Source organism: Ciconia boyciana, chromosome 22 (genome assembly GCF_034638445.1).
Source record: "Ciconia boyciana chromosome 22, ASM3463844v1, whole genome shotgun sequence".
NCBI lineage: Eukaryota > Metazoa > Chordata > Aves > Ciconiiformes > Ciconiidae > Ciconia > Ciconia boyciana.
In genome coordinates, this window is record NC_132955.1 from 1,623,227 (window position 1) to 1,645,053 (window position 21,827).

General features: G+C 59.4%; 1 protein-coding gene across 4 annotated transcripts; it reads right to left on the bottom strand.

Moving 5' to 3' along the window:
- Positions 1-544: 544 nt before the first annotated feature.
- On the bottom strand, positions 545-21,459 carry STARD3 (StAR related lipid transfer domain containing 3). 4 transcript variants are annotated; one of them, XM_072885982.1, is made up of 15 exons: positions 21,332-21,459; positions 15,357-15,636; positions 12,381-12,458; positions 12,029-12,106; positions 11,885-11,938; positions 11,665-11,782; positions 10,453-10,551; positions 9,611-9,666; positions 8,675-8,767; positions 7,178-7,240; positions 5,994-6,089; positions 5,360-5,439; positions 4,856-4,960; positions 3,423-3,516; positions 545-1,538 (listed from the first exon to the last, which is right to left on the bottom strand). In XM_072885982.1, exons 2-15 carry the CDS (start codon positions 15,570-15,572, stop codon positions 1,434-1,436), a joined length of 1,335 nt encoding a protein of 444 aa, XP_072742083.1. In that variant the 5' UTR covers positions 15,573-15,636; positions 21,332-21,459; the 3' UTR covers positions 545-1,433. The 4 variants fall into 4 exon arrangements, with proteins under 4 accessions (XP_072742083.1, XP_072742085.1, XP_072742084.1 ...); XM_072885984.1 differs by lacking the exon at positions 11,885-11,938; XM_072885983.1 differs by lacking the exon at positions 12,029-12,106 and having other exon boundaries at positions 11,885-11,975; positions 12,358-12,458.
- Positions 21,460-21,827: the final 368 nt, after the last annotated feature.

A 21,827-nucleotide genomic window follows, 5' to 3' on the forward strand; every position in this document is an offset into this window, starting at 1 on the left:
CGGGACCGGCGAACACCGGTAACGGCTTTGCAGGTGCCCGCCGCCAACACGGGGGCCACGCTACCCTGGGCCACCCGGCCCACAGCGGCGGTGGCCCCGCCGCTGCCCTCGAAGGGCCATTGGGGTCCCATCCCGGCGCGTGTCCCCAAGGGCGCAGGGACAGGCTGTGAAGGGCGAGCAGGCAGGGGGGTGCTGGCCACGGGGGCCCCCCCCCGGCCGGGCTATTTGTAGGGCCAACAGATGGGGGCTGCGAACAGACGGGTGCTCGCCGGGTGCCAGCGGCCCGGGGCTCACGTGGCCGCGGCCGCTGCCCGGGCGGATGCAGGTCTCCAGCCCCTTGCAGCCGCCCGGGGCCATCGCCCCGCCACCGTGGGGGTCCCGCTCCAGGGGAAACGACCTAGGAGCCTGGAGGACCCGTCCTTTGAGCCTGGGGGGCTTTGGGCTGTCCCTAGCCCCGTGGCCACTCACGCCCGCGTGGGCCAGCGCTCCTCCTCGCTTTTATTCGTTCAATTTACGAAGGGCACGTGGAAGACAAGGGACCGCAAACAGTGCAAGGCTTTTTATTCTGACGGGTGCCAGCCACAGGCGTCATCCCCTGGGGACACGGGGTGAGGGCCGGACCCCCAGGACGGGGAGTGGGGGGGAGGCAGAGAGCCCCGGGGGGCCCGGTGTGGGTGCTCCCCGCTCCCCACAGCGCTGCCGGCGCGTGCCCCCGCGTGCGGGCGGCTTCGCGCTGTTTCCATTTATAGCGCGGAACACGGCACCGGCGCTCGCAGGTAGAAAGAAGCTGCAGTCGCCCCCACATCCCCCCCCCCCCCCGCGCCCCCCAAAAAGGATAAAAGTCTCTGCTTAAGGCAAATCGTGCTCTGCCTCTGCCAGAAGCTGCAGGCAGCGGGGGGACGAGGAGGGGAGGCCTGGGCAGCCCAAAGCACCTGGGAACAGCCCCGGAGGGGTCCCCTGCACGGACCCCCGTCCCCTCCTGCAGGGAGCCGGGTGGGGGGGCACAGGGCTTGGGCCGAGAGCCGGGCACAAGCCACCCCTTTGCCCCCACGTGCGGACGGGCAGAGCCTGGCACGGGGCTTCATGTGGAAGGCTTCACCTTCTCCTCTGGTCCCTCTTTCTGTCAAACTAGAAAGTACAGGAGTCTGGGGGGGCACAAATGAGCCCCCCAACCCCTGGGTGAGGGGCAGGGGGAGGTCAGACCCAGAGGAGGGCAAGGGCAGGGGTTTGGCACACAAGAGTCAGTGGTTTCAGGGCCCCGGTTAGGGGGAACGGCGGTGGGAGAAGGAGCTGAGCATCCCCCGGCCTCAGGGCTGTTAGTACGGGGCATCCTCTCCTGGGGGGGTCTCGGCGAGGTCCTGGGGGGTGCAGGGTCCTCTTCCGGCTGTCCCCTGGCCGCAGAGGAATGTCCAGCGAGGGCAGGTCCCCGCTGCTCACGGCTTGCCGGAAAGCTCGCTGATGTGCTGGCGGAGATGGAAGGTGAACTCGAACATGGTGGCAGCCAGGCTCTGGTGGATCAGGTAACGGGGCAGGCGACCCTGCGGGGAAAAGCAGATGAGCACAGAGCCGTGAGTCAGGGCAGCACGGAGACGTCGCTGGGTTCGGGGCTCGGGGCTGGTCCCCATCCCGCCCCGGCGGTGCCAGCCTGGGCTGAGGGATGCACAAGCACCGCAGCGGGGAGCTGCCGCTTTCAAGGAGCTTGCTCCGGGGGAGGAAGTGAAACGCGTTTTGATTTCTCTAAAAAGCCCTGCACGACTCAACCCCAACCGCCTCGGCCTGTGCTCTATTATGCGAGATGCATAAAAAAAAAAAAAAATAATAATCCTTGCCTCTGCGGGGGAAGGGAGCTGAGGCAGGGCTGGGAGCAGCTCCGGGGGCTTGCACAGGGTCCCAGGGCAGAGAAGGGGTCCCAAGCGCAGGCAGCTCAGGCAGAGATGGCCGGCCAACTATCCTGGGGGGTCAGGTAGGCACAGGAGGACCCCCCTCCCTTGCATTGGGGTGTTTCAGCAGAGAATTTTCCCTGGAGCAGGTTTCCTCTGCGACACAGGGGCAGGAGATTGCGAGACCTTTGGTCCAGGGGCCATTTCAGAGGCCTCCCTGAAACGAGCTCCGGGGCGAAGCTCCGTCACGGACACAAACACACACGCGTGTGTAATTCTCACCCTTCGTCGCAGGAAGGGATGAGCCATGCGCTATAAATACTTCTTCTGGGCCAAAGGAAATAACAAGGCAGCACAGGAGAGGGGTCTGGGCACTAGCAGAGCCCTTCAGGAAGATGGTGGAAGCAGTTGACAGGCAAGTTATTAATAGCTCGGCCGCTACGGCATTTCTTCCAGCAGCAGAGGCAGGCAGTGGGCGAGTGCTCTCCGGCCCGGGAAACACAAGGAACGTCTTTCCTTTCTGAGCCCCATCTTGCACAACCGAGTGGGTTCATTATCCCTCCAAACCCACGCGTTACAGCGGGGCGGAAGAGGCATCGGAGCCAGATCCGCGACAGAAAATACATCTCCAGAGCAAAGGGGCAGGAGGCCGCGCTCTGCTCTGCCCCTGCTTTCGCTGCCCAGGCACGAGCTTCTGCAAATCCTTTCCAAAGCATTTCACAAGGCAGGCAGGAGCTGATCTACTTTGTGGGGAGGGAGGGACGTGGGAGGGGAGGGGGCCGCGCAGCTTTGCAGCAGAGCGCTGATGAATGGAGCCTTTGTGCTCGCTGCTGCAGCGCCGTTACCACGTCAACCTTCAGCGGAGGAAGAAAACGGGCCAGCTCCGCTCCCCGCATCCGCCCGACCCCGGCTCCCTTCACGCGCTGCCTTTTGTCTGGGCCACCAGCAAGGACTTGACACGCAGGTCTGCAAATAGCCCCGGATCCGGGTCGTCTCACACGGCCCAAGCGCCTTTCCCCGCGTGCAGACACAGCCCCATGCGCTCCAGGGGTGGCCGTGTTCGTACCAGGGTGTCTGGGAGCAGGGCGCGCAGGGGCGAGTGAATCAGCCCTTCAGCGGGGTCCCGGGAGCAGCGAGCAGCCAGACACTTCACATGCCCCACTATTTTCGGTCCCCAAAGAGGATAAAAAATCTCCTCTCCTCCAGTCCTGCACGCAGAGATGTGAAACCCCTAAGCAAGATCTGTGCCAGGCAAGGGAGAGCTTCCCCACTTCACGCGGGGGCAACTTCAGGGGAAAAAGAGGGTGATTTTCAGCGAGCGTTTAACCTCCACCAGCAAAACTCGAGTCCCTTTAGGGCATAACGAGCCGCTTTCGGAAGGGGCCAGCAGGACAGCAGCCCCGCGCTGCTCAGCTGGGAGCTCAGAGCAGGTCCTCAGCACGCAGCCTGCGCTACGCAGGGGACGTCAGAGCCCGCTGGTGAGCTCTGCTGGGGACGGGATACGGCCGCAGCGCTCGCGCACCAGCGAAGAACTGGCTTTACCTTCAGGTCTGTGTTGAGAATCCAGATGAACGTGCAGACCCTGGGGTTGCTGGGACATTTCAGTACGATGAATCCTCCGGGCCCGTTCTCACCTCTGCGGGGAACCAAGAGCACACAGTCAGAGCCGGGGCCGGCTGAAAAGCTGTTCTTTAACGCTCTGGGGTGCACCGCACCAACCCTGCGCTAGTTCCTGCAGCAGCAGCCACCCCCTCCGCCTGGCAGCGAGGACTAGAGCCCAGCGGGGTAAGAGCAGATGCGCAGAGCGCCCGGGAAGGTATCTGCTTTGGCCGCAGGCACACGAGCAAGCACGGCAAGGCAGGTTTCCCACAGGTGCCTTGGCAGCGGTGGTGCCAGGGCTGCCGCAGGGCTGCGGGCTGAGAAGCAGCCTCTCTGCCTCTGGACCGTGCGAGCTCAGCCGCCACCGGCTCTTCACCGCGGGGAGGTTTCTGAGGCACAGCCCTGTGGAAATGGGTGCAAACAAGAGGTCCCAGGAAAGCCGAGCAGCCAGGGAAACCCTGCGCAGTCAGGACAGGCTTGGCGCAGGAAGCCTTGTCGCTACAGCCCCCAGATCCTTCCTCGCACCATCTGATCCATCTCAGAGACAGAAGCTGTGCTCACACACACAGCCCAAATACAGATTTCCCTTCCCTGTTCAGGAACACACTATTTTTGCTACATACATTTGTAAAAAGATTTTTCTAGGCCCTGAAGTCCCCAGCTCTTAAATAGACTGAGGCAGCTATAACGGCTCCGAGTTAAAATGTCAATTACTTTAACCAGATTATTAGGAAAAACAAAGTCAGTGCGCGAAGTGGCACAGCTGGGCCCCAGGCACCGGAGCAGACAGTAACAAGGAGTCCTTGTTTGATGAGACATAACCCCGCTGAGATCCATCACCAGCCGGGCGAAGCTGTCCCTTCGGAAGGGGAGAGGCCAAAGACCTGCCGACACTTTGGGAGCCAGTCCATCCTGACGCAGCTTGTTTCACCCACGGGACCATCTCTCAATGTCCGCAGCCTTTAAAGTCAGTTAGTGACTGGCTTACGAGAAGCAAAAGGCATCCGAGAGGCTCAGAGTGAGCCACAGTCAGCTGTTTACTGCCCCTCAGAAATGGCAGCTGGCCCTGTTTGGGAATTAACTGCTACATAAACAGGATGCGGACTGGGTTGGGGTTTGTGCTGTTACTGGTCGGCACCTCCACTCCCCTGAGCAGAGAGCTGGGAAACGCCCGAGCAACACTGAACAGCACGGAGAGTTTCTTTAACAAAGGAAGAAGAACAAGGGAAGCAAGGTTTAGTTCCACAAATAGACCAGCTTCCTGCAAACGCTGCCAGAAAGACAGCAGGGTTTTCATTTAAGTGGCTCTTTGCCCTAAGCTTAAGCACAGTGCGTGTGTCAGATACCAGCTAAAAAAAATAGAACCTGCCTCTTACCTGACATACTTGGAGAGCGGAGGCTTCAGGCTGTGCGTGGTCGACATCCCTGAGGAAATGTACCTGTCTCTTCTTCTCTCGATCCGGCGCACGTTCACGAAATCCCTAAGCAAAGAAAGGGTGCCGACTGCTTTAAAACGTGCGTGGGACTTTGAAGGAGCAGATCCTGCTCTCCGGACTGCTGGGAAAGGCTGTGGCTGAGGTATGTCAACATACGGACAAAGCACAGTGCAGCACTGTTATCAGGGAGACCGACTGACTGAGACAGATTTTGAGCTCCAAGACTCCTGCCAGAAACGTCTGGAGGAGAATTCAGGGGCTCCTTGCTTTGGGAGCGTTACCCGCACAGCCAGCCAGCCCTGCCTCGTTGACACCGGGAGCTCCCAGCCAGCAAAGAGCGGCAGAGCTGGGGCACAGTGCTCTCACGACAGCCAGACGCTTCTCTCCGTATTTTAGGAGGGTGTTTAGGGGCTCAGTACAAAACAGACAGTGGAATAAACTGACCTTGGGGAAACGACACCGCCTGCAGCCCCAGCTGCCACGTCGTACGAGACGATCGTGTTGTCTTCAACCCGCTGCAAGATCTGGGGCGGGGGGGGGGGGAAGAAGAGAAATTTCCTCAGACTGTGCCTGCAGGTCTGCACATGCCAACAGCTGGGCGATACCAACCCTCCCCTAAAACAGCAGCAGGATTCAAAGCAAGCGGAGCGTCTTTAGCAGCTGATCTGAGGCTGAGGGGGATGAACTCTTTGGCAGCGTGTGCACGGGTTTGTCTCCTGCCCTGGGACTGGTCCCTCTGCCTTTCTGGGGAGGGCACAGGCGTTGCCTCCGGATCCCTGCCACACCAACGGTGCAAAACGCCCAAACCCTACCAAGCAAAAGCAGGCTTGGCTCAGCCGCTGGCCCATCTCCCTGCCCACCTCATGGGCTTTTGGATAGGCACATGCATGCAGCTGGCTACCGCAGAGCATTCGGATCGTACGGATGAGCGGCGGAGATTTAACGCCTCAGTGACTCGGATCCAGCTAAGCTCCAGTAGGGCCTGGGCACCGCCAACAGCCGGTGTTGGACTGGGAAGCTCCAACTCTCCGCTCCAAGGAGCTCCTGTGATTAAGCCATCTTTGTCCGGCACGCTCACCTGGCAAGCTGCCACTGTTCTGTTCCACAGGATCATCTTCTCAGGCTGGAGAATAACCTCCTGGTAAACTGTTTCAGCGGAGCACTGCAGGAAAGCCTGAGGACAGAGCCAGAGCAGTTAGCCAGTCCCCCACTCCACTTCGCTAAGATTATTTTTAAGGAACGCAGGGCAGATCACAAAGAACAAGCGGGGTAATACAGGAGGGGAGCGGCGAGGCTGGCCTGGCTCAAGCGCCCGCAAAGCCAAGGCTGTCACCCCTCCGCCACAGTGCTCTCGTTCCCAGGGGCCTGGAGGGCACACGCGGAGTCAGGGAGGACAGACCAGACCTCGGGTTTCAGTCTCAGCGCGTTGAAGCGCTGCCGGCCGAGGTCCGTGCTGGTGTAAGAGAGGGCAAGCGTCTGTCAGCCTGTAACACGGCGAGACAGACGGACCTTGGGGCCGACTTAGGCTGGCTCCTCTCCCACCCTCACCCCACCTTATCAGCAGCTCTGCTGCGTGCACGATTGCTTCGGGAAGTTGCCGAAAAGCTATTCTGAGCTCCAGCACAGACAACATTCATTTCTCCACATCCCCGTGGGATAGGGGATCTTTGGAGGCAAATGGTTAATGCAGTAAAGTGGAATCATCCAGCTTTTTCTCATGAATACAGAGCTGCTCCATTGGCAGCTCCTGCCAGCGAGGCAACATATGCACTGGAACAAAGAAAAGCCACCGCAGCACCAATACTTCATTAAAGCGTGGTTTACAGCCAAGCCACTCCAGCGAGAGGGCACAGAGCAAGGCACTTCCGAGCAGCTCCTCTCAATGCCAGGCAGCAGCAGACGCACGCTCAGCCCTGGTCTTGCTGGCAATTAGTTGCAATTAGCCTCCTTGGTCAGATTAGTCCTAGATGCTGGGGTTGGAAGCAAGTCTTGCAGTCACCTGCTCCCACTTCTACCAGCAGAGACTGGGGCCCAGCATATTTGCTGGGGAGTTTGTCTGCCAGCCAAGGGGCTTTCCTGGAGAGATTCCCTAGAGCGTGCAGTGCAGGTCATCTGTCTCAAGCAAAGAGAGTGTGCTTTGCAGCCTGACCTGTCCTGCCAGGGCCAGGAGAGAGCCTGAAAGCTGAGCCGTGGCTCCGAGCAGAGCAGTCACTCTTTGCCTGTACCACACAGACTAAGGAAGTGATCCAGGAAGGTTCTTACCTTCAAAATAAAGGTCTTGCCATGGAAAGGTATTTCAAAAGTGTAAACAACGTCACCAAAGTCCTGTGCAAGAAATAAGAAAGTTACATTTACGTTAGCAAAATAAATCGCTTCTAGCTGGGGTAAAGTCTGCTGGTCTGCAAACGCTGCGGCTGCGGGAGCCGTCCCGCCTCACGTGCCCTTCTGAAGGACCCTCTCCGGTCCTCATCTGCCCCCCGGCCCCCCACACCAGGCAGCGACCCCAGCACGGGAATGGCACTGAGCATGTTTCAGATGCACGTGCACAAATTTCCATAAACAAAACAATATCCAGAGCGGCAGCAGTGATGAGACAGAAAAAGAATCCGCCCCATGCCAGCCTGCAAACTCCACGTCAAGGTCAAATTCTCTTTGTAAGCAAGCTACCAACACCAGGGTAAGAGAAAGGGGTTAGTTTGCCAACACTGCTGTTGTTACCTACATCCGAGAAGAGACTCCCTGGAGGGGTTAGGGATGGACAGATGATAACCTTTCATCATTAGCCCTGTGTTAAACTCTGATTAGTCTATTTAAATCCATCCCCCTTTGGATAAAGAAAACAATCTGCCCAGCTAGTTTGGCATCAGACAATGGATCACTTGACAGGGGAATTTTAAATACCAGATGAGACTGCAGTTTGCAGGACTCTCACCCCAATCATGTTGTGAGCCCACAAGCAGAAAGCAAGGTTGGTTTTAGGGGGCAGAGACACTGCACCTTTCTCTCCACCCTTTGGAGAGAGAAAGCAGCTCTAGGTACCCCAGAAAACTCTGCTGCAGCTCAGGGAACGAACCAGCGCGGTGAGGAACGAGGCAGGGCAGGGCCCGCTTTGCTTTGTACACCTCCGTGCTGCCCGAAGCGAGAGGTGCGACTTGCAGACCCCTTTGGCAAAGCCGCAGTGGAAAGATGTAAGGCAGAGACACGTCCCCGATTTACGCTCCAGCACCCACAAGGTCCCTGTCCTGGGGAAGAGGGGACACGAACAGCTTTGGGGGTGGGAGGAGCACTCTGTGCCCCACATTCTCCTGGCTCCCGTGTGGGCCAAAGCTGGCTGGAAAGGCCAGACCCAGCTTGGCTTGGTCTCCCCAGGATGCTCAAAGGCACCTTGCTGCGGAGCAAGGGCAGAAGCTGCAGCAACGGGGCCCTCCAGCACTGCCGCAGGGCCAGCGTGCCTCCACTCCTCCCCACGCCTACCAAAGGTGAGCCGTCCGCCCCTGCCTGCCTGCCGTCTAGAGGGAGGAGCGACGGGCTCTCTCCTGTCAAACAGGAAGGCAATTAAACGTCTAATTAAATAAGAGGGGATTTTACATTTAACTGAACTGGAATAGATTCCTAATTCAATCAGGTAATTGTAACGCTTGTTAATTTTTCATGTCGCAAGGAGGTTTCAAAAGCCTCATTTGTCCTCCCGTTTTTGCTAAGCCATCCGTGCTTTCTGCCGGCAGCGCTGCCCGGCAGGTGAGGCGGGGGGACACTTGCATTGTTTTTCTCAAACTTCCAGTTCTCCTCCTGGGCAAGGATTTGGTCCACAACCTCCATCGCGTCTTTGCCTTGTCGGACATATTCTTTTTCCTAGGAGAGAAGAGAGCGTTTCATTAGCTGGGTTTGCAGGAAGCCTGAAGTGTGCGTGCAAGGCTTGCTAACCCCCTCTCAGGGCTGGCAGAGGGAAAGGGGATATCTCCCATCACCACACCACAGAAATCTCTTAATTTGGGTCACAGAGGCCTCATTTTGGAGCTCAAAGTCACGCTCCCCGCCCTGGCTTGTATCCACACACCAGCTGCGTCTACCAGTGAGTCTCCCGCCTTAACGTAAGGGTTTCCAGCAGGCGAAGGGCTATGAGATGTGCAGAGCTTCCTTCCATGGAGGTGCCAGAACTGGGGCTGAACGGCAGCAGAACCACTTGGAAAAGAGCACAAAGCAGCCTGTGCCCAGCCAGGCTTCGGGGAGGCGAAGGACCGCTCCGGGAGCCACAGTTCAGTGGGGATGGTTGAGGCGATGCCCTTCGCTGTGTGTGACCACGTAACCAGGGACCGAAGAGGGAAGGGGAGAGAGGGACAGGCAGGAGGCAGAGCCAGCATCACGTCCCTGCGGGATGCTGCAGGGGAGAGCGCGCGGCCCTGGGGAAGTGGGTTAACGTCGGGCGTTACCCAGAGGACCCCCTCCTGTGGCAGCCACGATGCCACCGGTCCCAGGGCACACGGGGAACAGCCTGGTGCGGAGGGACAGGCAGAGCTCCTCAGCCCAATGTCCCCAGGACAGAAGGCTGTGAAAGGAGGGCCAGCGGCCTGTGGTGCTCTGCAGAAACAGCACCCTGATGGGGCTGCAGGATTGTCAGAGAATCCCACAGCCCTGGATCAGCCTGAAGCCGATGGGCAGGGATAGCCGACCTCAGGCCACGCTGCCTCTGTTTACCTGAGCTGTCAACGCCTTCCTCCCTGCACCTTCCTCATCTGACTCGTTGTCCGACCCTAGGAGGGAAGCACACAATTCACACACAGTCGATGAAGACCCCACTTGTACAATCTCCCTCTGACCTTCTCGTGGGGGACAGACAGCGTCTGATCCCCACACCCTATCCGGTGGGAAGGGCTGTCAGCAGGGACGACCCCGACACAGCCCAGGCCCTGCCTCCCCGAACGCCTCTGCTCCGCAGCCGGCTGCCAGGCGCTGCTCTGCTCTCCGGAAGGCTGAGCACGAACCGGGTGTCAGCTACGCCGAGACAACTGCTCCGGCTGACGTCTCCTCGCTCCCGAGCAGGGGAGGTCTCGGGAGCCGGCACGAGGCGGTGTCACAGGGCAGTGGCGTGCTGCCAGCTCTTATCCTCACCTGCTTGTGGCAACTCGCCCCCGTGCCCTCATCCCGAGGGCAGCATTTTTCAAGTACTTTAACCACAGCTAAAAGCATTTAATCCCAAGACCACAAAAAGCTCCAGTTTCCCACAGAGCGGAAGCCAGGCACGCGGGGCTGAGCCCGACTCTGCTCTGCAGATGGCACAGAGACAGCATGGCCGTGCCTCCCCTGCCCAGGCACAGGCGCAGTGCGAGGAGAGGGGAGCCCGTTTTGCAGTGTCAGTTCTTGGAGGCCCTGCCACCCACCGCTGCCAAGGGCCGGGATAACGAGACAGAGCTCGGGGAGGAGGCGATTACAGAAGTGAGGAGACCCAGGAGGAATGCCGTGAGGGGAACAAGCTCGGGAAACGAGGCGGCCCGGCTGCCGGCGAGGTAACGGCAGAAGGGGAGGAGAGCATGTCTTACCGGCGAAGGACTCCGGCGGGGAGTAGAACTGCCCCTCGGAAAGGGCTCCGGGGTAGAGCAGGGGGCCGCGAGAGGCTGCAGCCTGGGCTGCCAGGTACCCTGCAAACCAAAGCACGAGGTTTTACACACATGGCACCCGGCACTTCAACACCAAGGGGTCCTGGGGCCCCCTGGTCCCATCCACCCCTACTCAACCACTCTCCCAGCCACTTTCTTCCAGATACAGCCGGTCTTTTTGCGCTGACACCAGCCAGCCCACAAGCTTTTCAGCTCCTATTGCCTCATCTTTTGTTTGAGACGTTTTATCTGCATGGAGATCAATGGGCTCTTTTGCCTGTCAAATCCAAAGGCGATTAAGCATCTAATTAAATAAGAGCTTCCCCTGGAAGCAATTTGGAACCTGAGCCTAATCCAATAGAGGCATTAAACACTTGATCATTTTTCATCTTAAAGCCTCCTTGCAAGACCCAAACATCCTCTGGTGTTTTCCAGTCAGTCAGTGCATTTCTGATCAAGCCCGCTTGACAAATACTCCCTCATTTACGTGCCGTTTCCCAGTCCTCTTTTGTCAGTTAAGCCTGGGAGAGCGACAAACTCCTTTTGATGCTTTACGAATGGGTGCCAGTCCAGGCCGAGCACCCACTCCCTAGAAGGACCCCTGGAAGTTACAGGTGCTCAGCACTGCAGGGTAATTTGTAAAGCATTAGGTCAGACTCAATCTCCATTTAGTCTGACCTCAGCGACCAAAGGCTGTAGAATTTCACACACCATAACTCACGCCGCACCCCTGCAACGTGTCTGTAACTGAAGCAATCCTCTCTGAAAGGTCTCCAGCCCAGATCTGAAGACAGATATCCAGAGACAGAGAGTCCAACAGTCCGCTTGGCATTTGTCCCACTGTTTCAAAACATTTTCTCCGATGCGGAGGTGAGCTCTGTTTCCAACACGTCTGGCTTCAGGATCCAGACATTGGGGAATTTGGCACGTTTTTCTCCACTCAATTAAAAGATGCTTTTTATAATCTGGTATTTTCTTCCCCTGAAGGGACTTATATACCATAACAGAATTGAGTCAGGCACTTACCGTCACAGCCAGCCTGGAGATCACTTCTCCATAAATGTCATATCTGTCAAGGTGCTGCCAAAGCAGCAGAAACCCCAGGCCTGGTAGTCTCATCTGCCAACTCCTACCAGAGAGGAGCAAAATACTCACATCGTTCCTCTTCTGCTTCCTGAGTTAGGACTTTAAAATCCAGGAACCAAGTCTCTAGCCAAGCAATGACAAACGAGACGATAGGAAGTAAATAGCCGAAAGCCCCTTTGGTCAGAAGCTGCGTGGAAGAAAGCAGAAACCACAGGGAGTTTACACAAACGGGAAAACAGCAGCATCAAGTAATCACAAAGCAATCCCCTGTGAGCCCAAGGAAACCAACCTCGGAGAGGATGACCTTCACAATCAGGAAGGCACTGGATACCAATGTAGTGACCTGAAGAATAAATTTACGTATCTCAGATCCCTGCAAGCTGTAGGTGGAGAGAGAAAACTAAAAACAGGAAAGCAAAAATTGCCTTCTTACCGCTATGACCCACCAGTGGCGCAGCTTTACGATTGCATAGGCCAGCAGCAACACAAAAAACCGAAAGAAAGCCAAGACCTTTAAAAACAAAAAGCCATCGACACTAGTCACTGCCCTTGTCCCTCTGCCAGGTGCTGGGAGGACACAGACAGGGGCCAGCTCCCGAGGACCTCACCACCTAGAGAGATGGGGTCAAGGCTGCGACCTGCCCAATTTCACTGAGCCAGGCGAGGGGCAAGGCTGCGGGGAGACCCCAGCCCCCCGGCACGCAGACCCTCCCTGCCCAGCCTTCACCCGCACCGCCCCTAGCTCCAAAGCTCTTTCCTCACCTGCAGCAGTCTGGGATACTCACAAATATATCAAAGAAAGAGGTCTTAAAATTGTACTCGATGATTTCATTCTCCAAGTTCTTCTCAATGCCATCCTTGGTCTGAAGGGGAGACAGGAAACCAGAAAGCTATTGAGTGCACTGATAAGAAACTAATGGTAGAAAGAACCTGGCCAAGCAGTGACCGGAGGTTACCGCCAGGTCAGGTTATGCATCAGGCATACAAATGCCTGCCGCACGCACGACGCGGGCTCATCTGCCAACGCAGGACCACGGGAGGATACAACAGCCCATTTCACCCTCGGTTTCACACCGAGGAGCACGAGTCGGGTAGCCAGAGCTGGAGCAGCACGCAGGTACATTACACACTTCTACACGGGGGCTTTCCACCACCAAAAAGCCGCTCCGTCAGCTCAGCACATCCAGCGCCATCGCATCACAACTCTCACAGCCTAAAGCCCTTGGTCGGACAACACCTCCCACTCGCGCTCACCACTTCCACGTGCGGCTTCAGGTGACAGATGTCAGCTGTACGTGGAAAAAATGAAAAACCACAGGAAACTGCTTCTCTAGCACCTTCAGTAACGTGCTGAACAAAATGTCTCCCACATCAAAACATCTCCCCTGCGAGGGCTCTCAGGGGTCACTCAGCAACCTGGTGGAATTTAAGCCGCGATCGTCCTCGTTGTGCAAAGCACCGAGGGGTCCCCTCTCCTTTCTTCCAGGCCAGCTGGCTTCCCGCAGCTCACAGCAGTGCTGAGCTGCCCTCCAGGAAATCTGACGGAGGAAGTCAACCGGCAGGCTCAAACGTACTGGCAAAGGGGAAGAGGGAGGAGAGGAGGACGAGGGACATGCACAGACACAGAGAGACTGCAAGGCAATCTGGAAGAGGCAAAACTGCTTTCTGGGATATTGTACGGGAGCGTGGAAAAAGCTCACAGAAGAGCTCTCTTGCCTCACCCCAAGACAATCCGGGGCCCGACAGCCCTGGTACTTTTGACACCATAAATCCTGTTCTCAGGAGCCTGGAATCACTGTTTATGAGGAAGCGGATGGCTCAGGTAACTGGAACAAATGCTTCACCTTTAGGCTATTGGTTTGAACGCAGCCCAGCTGGCCTGGAAGCTGGTATAGGCTGACAGCTGTTTGATGATCTGTGAGAAACAAGTTGGTGGATCTCAGGCCAGTTCTTGGCAGCCTGGTGTCCTGGCACCCTCTTGTCAGACAGTCCAAGGACAGAAGAGGCAGCCATCGGGAAGCGGTCCCTCTGGTCAGGGCTGGTGCTTAATATTCAGGGGGAGGGGGGCAAAGCAGTTCTGCACTTTTGCTTTATCTGAGCTGTGGCTACAGGACTCGCGCCAGCCAGCTTTGCTGAGCTGCCGCTGAAAGCCTCTTCCCCACACCGGGACTCTGCTATGAGATGCTGCAGGAAGAACAAGACACAGGGAAGGCTTTGGATTATGATTTCTGGGAGGTGTTTTCAGTTTAAATACAGGCCACTGCCATGAACAAGGAAGAACTGTCTGAGGCATCTCTCTGTCTCCGAGAGCAGCAAGCTCGCAGAATTACAGTTTGCAGGCAGCAGACATTTAACGAGGGCCAATTTGCTCAGCTTATCTTGCAGCGAAGGAAACCGTTTGATAAAAAAAGCATTAGTCATGATATAAAATCGTTCCTCTTCATAACTAGGCAAATAAGCTATCCTAATAGCTTTAAATATGCAGCATCTCAGCTCAAGGCCCAAATATCAGCAGTTAGTCACTCATTAATGGCTACCTGCAAGACCTACGCTCAGAATCACCCTGGTGACTGCGCTAGCAGATTATCTCCCCGGGGCTGGATATTTTGATTTGTAGACAGCACCTCTCCAGAGAGCCCAGAGAACAGGGACAAGAGCAGGAGGCCAGGGTCCAAGCCGGGCGTGCAGGACACCATCGGCATCGCTGGAATGCTGGCCGAGAGATGCTTTTTCCTAGTCGGGGGCAGGGGTCTCTTCAGGCTCTCGACACGGCGTGGGGAGGGCGAGGGAGCTGCTGGCCGAGACAATCTCTTAAGCGCAGACACCGCAGGAGATAAGCAGGGCAGAGATAAGAGCCGCTATGTGAGCGCAGGATCCAGTGCTGATAAATAAAGGCCAGACGCCGGCAGCTGCACGCAGAAGCGCTAGGGTCTATCTGTTCATCTTGCCCCTTTGCTCAGGTTGTTCCACAGGAGGACACGTAGTACCTGAAACCCGCCGCCAGCACGGCTGAAACCAGTCGGGATCAGTTCAGGAAAAATAAAATAAAATACAGCCCAGGGAGTAACTGCGACCTGATGGGACTGAGGTAAATAAACTGGATTTCCCTGGTCATTGCAACAGTTGACAACACTGAGCAAACACAGCAGCCCGCACAGCTGTGACAGCGCTGCGGAGAGGACCGAAACCCTCACAGTCCCCTTCGCCAGTCCCCTGTGCGGTGGAGCGGCATCTCCGGCTTTCAGAAGCTGAGATCCGTAGCGGTATGTTGGGACCAAAGTTCAAAGCCCTTTTTGTCTCTGCCCGCCGGCTGGGTGGGCGAGAGGAGGGTCTGCACATCCTACCTCGCTCCTCCGATGCTCGGAGAACAAGACGGTGCAGCAAAGCCGGCAGCTGCTTGGCAAACACAGCGAGCAGCTTCACTTAAGGCAAGGGGAGCAGGAGAGAAATTTGGCCAACTGCTCAACCTGGCGATTCCACGGGCCCCAGATCTTGTTACACTACAACGTACAGCACTACACGCGACGGCGTTAACGACCCTGGACAGCCACAACAGAGCCCGGTTGCAGGAAATGAGCTGGACCTTAGTTTACACTAACTGTGCAGCGGTTTCTCAGCCAGCACAAATCAGCAGAGTGCTGGGAAGAACAAAGACTTGTCCCAAGACTTCTGAAACAGAGCAATTAATGCAGAGGGAACTGAATTTAAAACGCACAAGTTAAAAGGGTGAACACTCCATGGATTTGCTTCCCCCAACTTACATTCAATTCGATTATCCACAACAAAGAGATGAAGAGCAAGTCGAAGGTGACAAAGAGGCAGAAGGTTCTCCTCACATCCGAGATGGCTTTCCTCTTCTCCCGAGAGAAATAGCAATACGGGGAGAAGCCCTGGCTCTGGGAGAACGAGGTGCTGATGGACGCTATGGCTGGGAGGCTTCGTTCCAGGTCGTGCTGCAGGTCCGTCGGCTTGCTCATCCTTGGCCCAAGCAACTTGGGTCCTACGTCAATCGGGGCAACATCTGCCAAGTCAGTGCGTCACCTGTGGGGAGACACGGAGGGGATCCTCAGGCCTCGGGTCTCCAGATACCCCTTCTCCTCTCCCCCTCTGAAGGCAAATATTCCTGTTCCCAATCAGACCCCGTCTGTTTTACACAATTCCCGAGGGAAAAGGCTAATAGTGGCTTTTGGGCTGCCAAAGAGCCGCCTCCTCCGAAGGGAAGACATCCAGGGCTCACCCTCCTGCCCCACCTCACCCTGGCACCCCACATTCACCAGCACAGGCAGGGACCCTCCTTCCCTCTTGCTCACTGCAGGGAAGGAGGAATCAGCTGCGAAAGGCTCAGAGGCGCAGGGGGTCCGCAGAGCCACCAGCAAGCGTCACCGGGACCCAGAGGCAGCCACCCAGAACACGCTGGCAGCACGGCGAGCCAAGCTGGCAGCTACAGCCAGCGGCCAGAGCAGCAGATGGCAAACCCTGCGGAGATGCCGCGGCAGCAGGAAAAGGGGCCTCAGGGTGTTTCCGTGGGAGGGAAGGGAGCAGTCCCCGGGATCCCGGAGCCACCCCGAGCTACAGCAGCCTCCTCTGCAGGGATGGATGCAAAGCTCCCAGGGGCTCAACATTTTGCACAGGGCAAACCGCAAAGTCTTGGGAGCCGGTCATCCCGTCGGATCCCATCCCGCACGGCCGAGAGAGGAGCCCGCTCATTTCAGGAGCAGGACGCTGGGTTTCACACCCAACTCCGGCCAAGCAGAGCAGCAGGAAGGCAGCAGGGGAAAGGGCTGCTCTCTGTCCTGGCCGTGGCGGCTGGCAGTGCCGGGCACACAACCCCGGCGCGAGCGAGGTGTTGAGGTCTGAAGGCTGTTTTCACGCAGCCCGTGCCAACCATTGTATTAAAATTTTTCCTCTCCGTCAGCACCGCACAAGGAGGCCACTATGTTAATGGACCGTGCAACTAAGCACACGCTGGAGACAAACAAGGGAAGAGGATGCCAAAACAGGTCAGGCCAGGGATCTGTCAGTCCCCAGCTCTGCCACCTCCAAGTCACCCCCGGCAAAGGCACAGCTACGAACTCCTTCTCCGCAAAATGCTCCTGCTCAAGGACATTTTGCATCAAAAAAATCAGATTCCTTGCTGCCTTAGCCACTGCCCCAGCAGCTCTGCATCCTCCGGGATCCAAGTGAGGTTTGTTTGTCTACAGCAGATCTCACTTGCAAAAACCAGGAGGCTGCAGCCACACAATGTCCGAGGAAAAAAGCCCCGAGACTGTGCCCAGACCTGTGGGAAGGGGCAATCCGCAGGGCAGGCGAAGCCAGGGGTGCTGCTGAGCCCCACCAGACGCTGGAGCAACTCCAAGAGCTGAGCATGGCCTGATCTTGGGCAATTTTGGGTCCCTGCGCCAGCAGCTTCTGTGTCCCAGCCCCCCGGGGAGTGCCGGGGCTGGAAAGGGAACAAAGCTGGACTCCTGTCAAGTCCCCGTTAGCCTCTCTCGGAGGCACTTCGGAAGGAGCTGGAAGACTTGTCACTTCGGATCAGCCGCAACGACCACGGCCCTTCACTGCTCCGAGCGAGGGGCCCATCTCAAACTGAGAAAAGTTAAAGACATCTGCGAGTGCTAAATAATACATCACCTCATGCACGGGCTGCCTCCTCCTCCACGGCAGGGTGTCACTGCCTCCTTCCCTCAAACACCACTTTGCACTTAGGCAGCCCCCTGCAACTTTCACAGCGCTTTAAAATCACCCTGCGAGACTCGCCGGCCCCGCTCCCCCGACGCCGAGGCAGCACCGGGGCCGCTCTGTGGTGCTGGGGACGCGGCAGAGCACGGGCAGCCGGTGCGAGCCCTCGTGCAGCTCAGCCAGTCTAAACCCAACCGTCACTAAAACCCAGCCTTCCCGGTGAGGTTTAACACTGCTTCAGAAGCACGCCCATCCCAAACCAACCAGCAATAACCAACTTTTGGGGGAAAAACCGGTGACAAGGGCTTTACCTTCAGAGCACCGTGGGGCAGAGCAGGGTTTTGCAGAAATATTTTAAGCCCAGATGAGGCCCCCCAACTGGGACTGCTCCCTCAGGCAGGAGAAAGCTCAGAGCAGAAAGAGCAGGGGCTGGATCTGAGCGTGTTCAAATGTGCCTTTTTCTGGGTGACAGATAAATTATTGAGCGCCCCGGTGTTGTATTATGCATTCAGACATCCTCCGCAGCCTGCGCTGCACCGACTGCCGAGCTGCGAGCCGCTTTTGGGGGCTCTCGAGCGGCGCAGCTCCGACAGCCGACATGACAGGCCGGGGAAGCGTGAGCAGCACACGCTGCCCGCAGGGACGCCCCGGGTGACAGTAACCCAGTCCGAAGGGACACCTGCACTGGGGGACCCCTCAGAGCTTTTCTGGTTTAAAAAAAAAACAAAAAAAGGAACTCTTGAGACTCTGAGGAAAGATTTGGTTTTTTTGCTGGTGAGACCTCCTGTTTTGAGGACGAAGCAGGAGGCAGGAGGGGCTGCAGGGACGAGAGGTGACACCACCCTCGGCAGCGAGCCCACGAATCCCAGCGGGAAGCAAACGCGCAGGGCTGGCGGCCGGTGAAATCCCGAGACAACGCCAAGCGCCAATACCCAGCGAGCGCTGCCGCAGAGGTCCACGTGGCAAAATGCCGGCATCCCAGCCCAGCGCCAACGGGACGCTGGGCACCAAAACGGACTCAGGACCTGTGCCGAGGCGCGTCCCGTCCCTGGGAAAGGCCAGAGCAGCCCCTGCAAGGCTCCAGTGTCACCCCCTCCCCAGCGTCACCCCTCTCCACTCTCAGTTTTTAGATTCAAATCACAAGCTTCTCATTAGCACACGTTTGCATGTTAATGACATGTCTTACAGTAAGAAGCCTTTCCATCTTGTGACATTGCTTCTCCTTTCCTCCTGCGCCCCCGACTTCCTATTAATGTGTCCTCTCAGCTCACATGACGACTTCAACAGCTAATTCTCATGTCACCTCTTCTGAGACTTACAGCCTTTGCACCAAACGCTGCACCAGGAGACAAAACGCCTGGAGAACGAGAGGGACGGGGCCTTTTAGAGACACCAACCGCGGGTGTTTTACCAGACGCTAACACGCGTCTGAGTTTCCTAGCAGGGAGAGATGCCTTTAAAACAAAAAGGTCTAATATTGAAGTAAACTAGACACTAAACCTCACTCCAAAAAATCCATGAAGTGATCCAACTTCTTCAGCAAACCACTGGACAGGCCCCATCACGTCCACGGCCGGGACCCCGTGGGGCTAAGGTTGTTTGGTTTTTGAGCACTCCCAGACGCTGCCGTGATCCGGCAGCAAGGGCATGGCACGGAGCTCCGTGGCGAGCTGTCCCTGCACCGATTCGTACCTTTCCCTAAAGCACCTTCCAGGGCTAATCCGAGCCTCGGAAAGGTCATCCTGCCGGGCACGTTACGTGCTGGCTCCCGGCAGCACGAGCGACAGCGAGCAGAGGAGCGGGGCTGACAGGTAACGGCTGTGGTAAAGCAGAGCGATGAGGGGGATCGGGGCTGTGGTTTCGGTCTGTCCATGAACAGCCACTGGTTCAAAAGGCCGGGAGCCGCCGCCACCCGAGTTCAGCATCCGAGCGTGCACAAGGTGCGGGCACGGAGACCCCCGGGGAGCCCGTCCCCTCCCCGGCACCACAGGCAGAAACGGGGAAACTCAGAGGGCCGCGTGAACAGCGTGCTTCCCCGGAGCCAGCCCGACAGCCCGGCCCCGGCCATCGGCTGTTTTCACTCGCAATCCCTTTGCCTCAGTCCCCGTGAGCCGTGCCCTGGGGAGCTGGAGGAAGCAGGCTCCTGGCGTGGCAGCCCCTCGGTGCCCGGCGTGCCGAGGGTGGGAGCGGCTCAGCCGCCTGCTCGCCGTGTCCCAGGGAGCAGGCAGCGTTCGGCCGTCGCTTCGCCGAGCCGCTCTCTTGCTCCTGCATCGGAGTCAGGAGAGCGGCCTGCAACCACCTCTGGAAGCGTTGTGAAACCCCGCAGCGTCCCGCATTTCCCCCCGGCCCCGCGCGTCGGTCGGGTTGAGCTGCTGCCCACCAAGGGCTGAGCCAGCCCCGGGGCCAGGTCCTGCCTCTCCCCGCAGGCAAAGGCGTCCCCGCGGCTGGCCCGTGGCTCCTCGCAGCCCCCCCGGCCCACGCATCCTCCTCATTAGCGCTTCCGCACCATCACACCAATTTTCAGAACAGCAACGCAGTTGCCTGAAGCCCCACTTGGCACCAGCTGAGATTTGGGGCCCAGCCCCTCTCCTGCCCTCCCGGGGGGGGCCCATGGTGGGTGCCAGACCCCTCAGCTTGAGAAGGCAGCGAGAGGCACGGCCTGCCCGAACATTCGCGAGGGCTCCTGCCCCCGGGAGCCGCTGCGGGACCCCACGGCAGCGTCTGGTGTCCTCACGCTGTGACCGAAACCTCAGCCACATCTCGCCCGGTCCCGCACAGCCGCCGCCGGGTTTGGTGACACGCCGTGGAGCGGCGCCAGGCTTCCACGCTGCCTCTCCCGCAGCGAGAGAAGGGTCTCCGAGGGCTGGCGGAGGGCAGGCACGGCCATCGGCCTCACACCCGCGTGCTCCGCGGAGCGTCGTCCTTTACCCACGCCTCAGCTCCGCGCCCGAGCGCGCTGGGCGATCGGTCCCTCGCGGGAGACGGGATAAAGCTCGGGGTCTTTGCGGAGACCCCGGACCCGAAGCGGCGGGGACGCGTCTGTGATAACGGCACAAGCCGACCGCTAGCGCCGAAACTCTAAAACCAGAGCGGGCCGGCGGCCCCCCCGAGCCACCGAGGGATGCGGACGACGCAGTTTCACGAGCGGCAGGATCGCCGCAGGATATTCCGGATGGAGCCGTTCAGGTCAGCGTCTGCCAAGGGACTGAGGGGAGAGCAGTGCCAGGAGCCCCCAGAGCCCCCCAGCCCCCCGACGAGCCCCTCCGTGCTCCCACCGTCAGGCTGGCGCCGATTCCTCCTCCCCGGAGGGGCCGCGAGGCTCCCCGCGTTCCTCAGAGCCCCCCCGAGGTCGCTGCCCGGAGAGGAGCCGGTTCGCTGCTGCCGTTAGACGGGGCGAAGCTTTCCGCCGCCCGTTCCTCCGCACGGAGCTGCCGCCGCGGCCCGGAGGCTCCCGTTTCCCCCCCTCCCCCGGCCCCAATGCCCGGGCAGGGAGCGGTGTTAAAGGCGGGGGTGCCCGTGGGGGTCGGCGCAGAGGCGGCTCCGGGAGGACGCGACCGGGATCAGCCGCTGCTGCTGCCCCCGGCCTCGGGGCCCGGCGGGGCTCGGAGCGCGGCCGCGGCCAGACGGAGGGCTCCCGGGGACAGCCGGTGCCCCGGACCCGCCGGTGAGGCCGGGGCACAGAGGGCACGACGGGGATCCCCGCCCACCCGGGGAAGCTGCCCTCGGGGGCCCCGCACCACGGGACGCCCGGTGCTCCCCGGGCCCAAAGCCTCCGGGGACCCGGTAACGGCCCCCCCCCAGGACTGAACCCCCGGGCCCCCCTAGGACAGTCCCTCCCCCCGCCCCCGGCGGCCGCGCTCCCGGGCCCGGGCACCGCACCGAGGCCCCCGCCGGCCCCGTCGTCGTCGTCGTCCCCGGGCCCCGCACCCCGCCCGTGCCGAGCAACCGGGGCCCGCCGGGCCCGCCGCCCGCGCACGGCCCGGAGCCGCCCGCCCCGGGAGGGGGGCTGGGTCGCCCCCGGGCCACCGCCGCCCGCCCCGGGGCCCGCCCGCGGTACCTGCCGCCGCCCGGTGCCGGTCCCCGCCGGAAGCAGACCCCGGCGCGAGCCGCTTCCGGCCCCTCGCCGCTGCCACCTCTGACCCCGGAAGGGAAACGCGAGGCTACGCCGGCGCCGACCATCGCCGGCCGCGGGGGGGGAGGGGGGGGCGGACGGGCCCAACGCGGGGGGGAGAGGGAGAGACCATTCCCCACGAGGGGGAGGAGGGGGTCAGTGGGGCTGGGAGGGACCATTCTCCACCGCGGGGGGGCAGTGGGCTGGGGAGAGACCATTCCCCACGGTGGGGCGGGGGGTGTCCATGGTGGCAGCTGGCTCTGTCCCCACAGCTCCCTGCGCTCGCCCCCAGACGCCCAGACCCCCATCCCCTGCCCCACACCCCCAGACGCGGGGGTCGGGGCCCCCAGGGCCGCAGCCCCCCAAAGCAGGCTCCAGCCGCTCTGTACAGCCGTTTATTGCGGGCGGGGGCTCTGCTCGATGGGGGGCCGGGGGGGCAGGG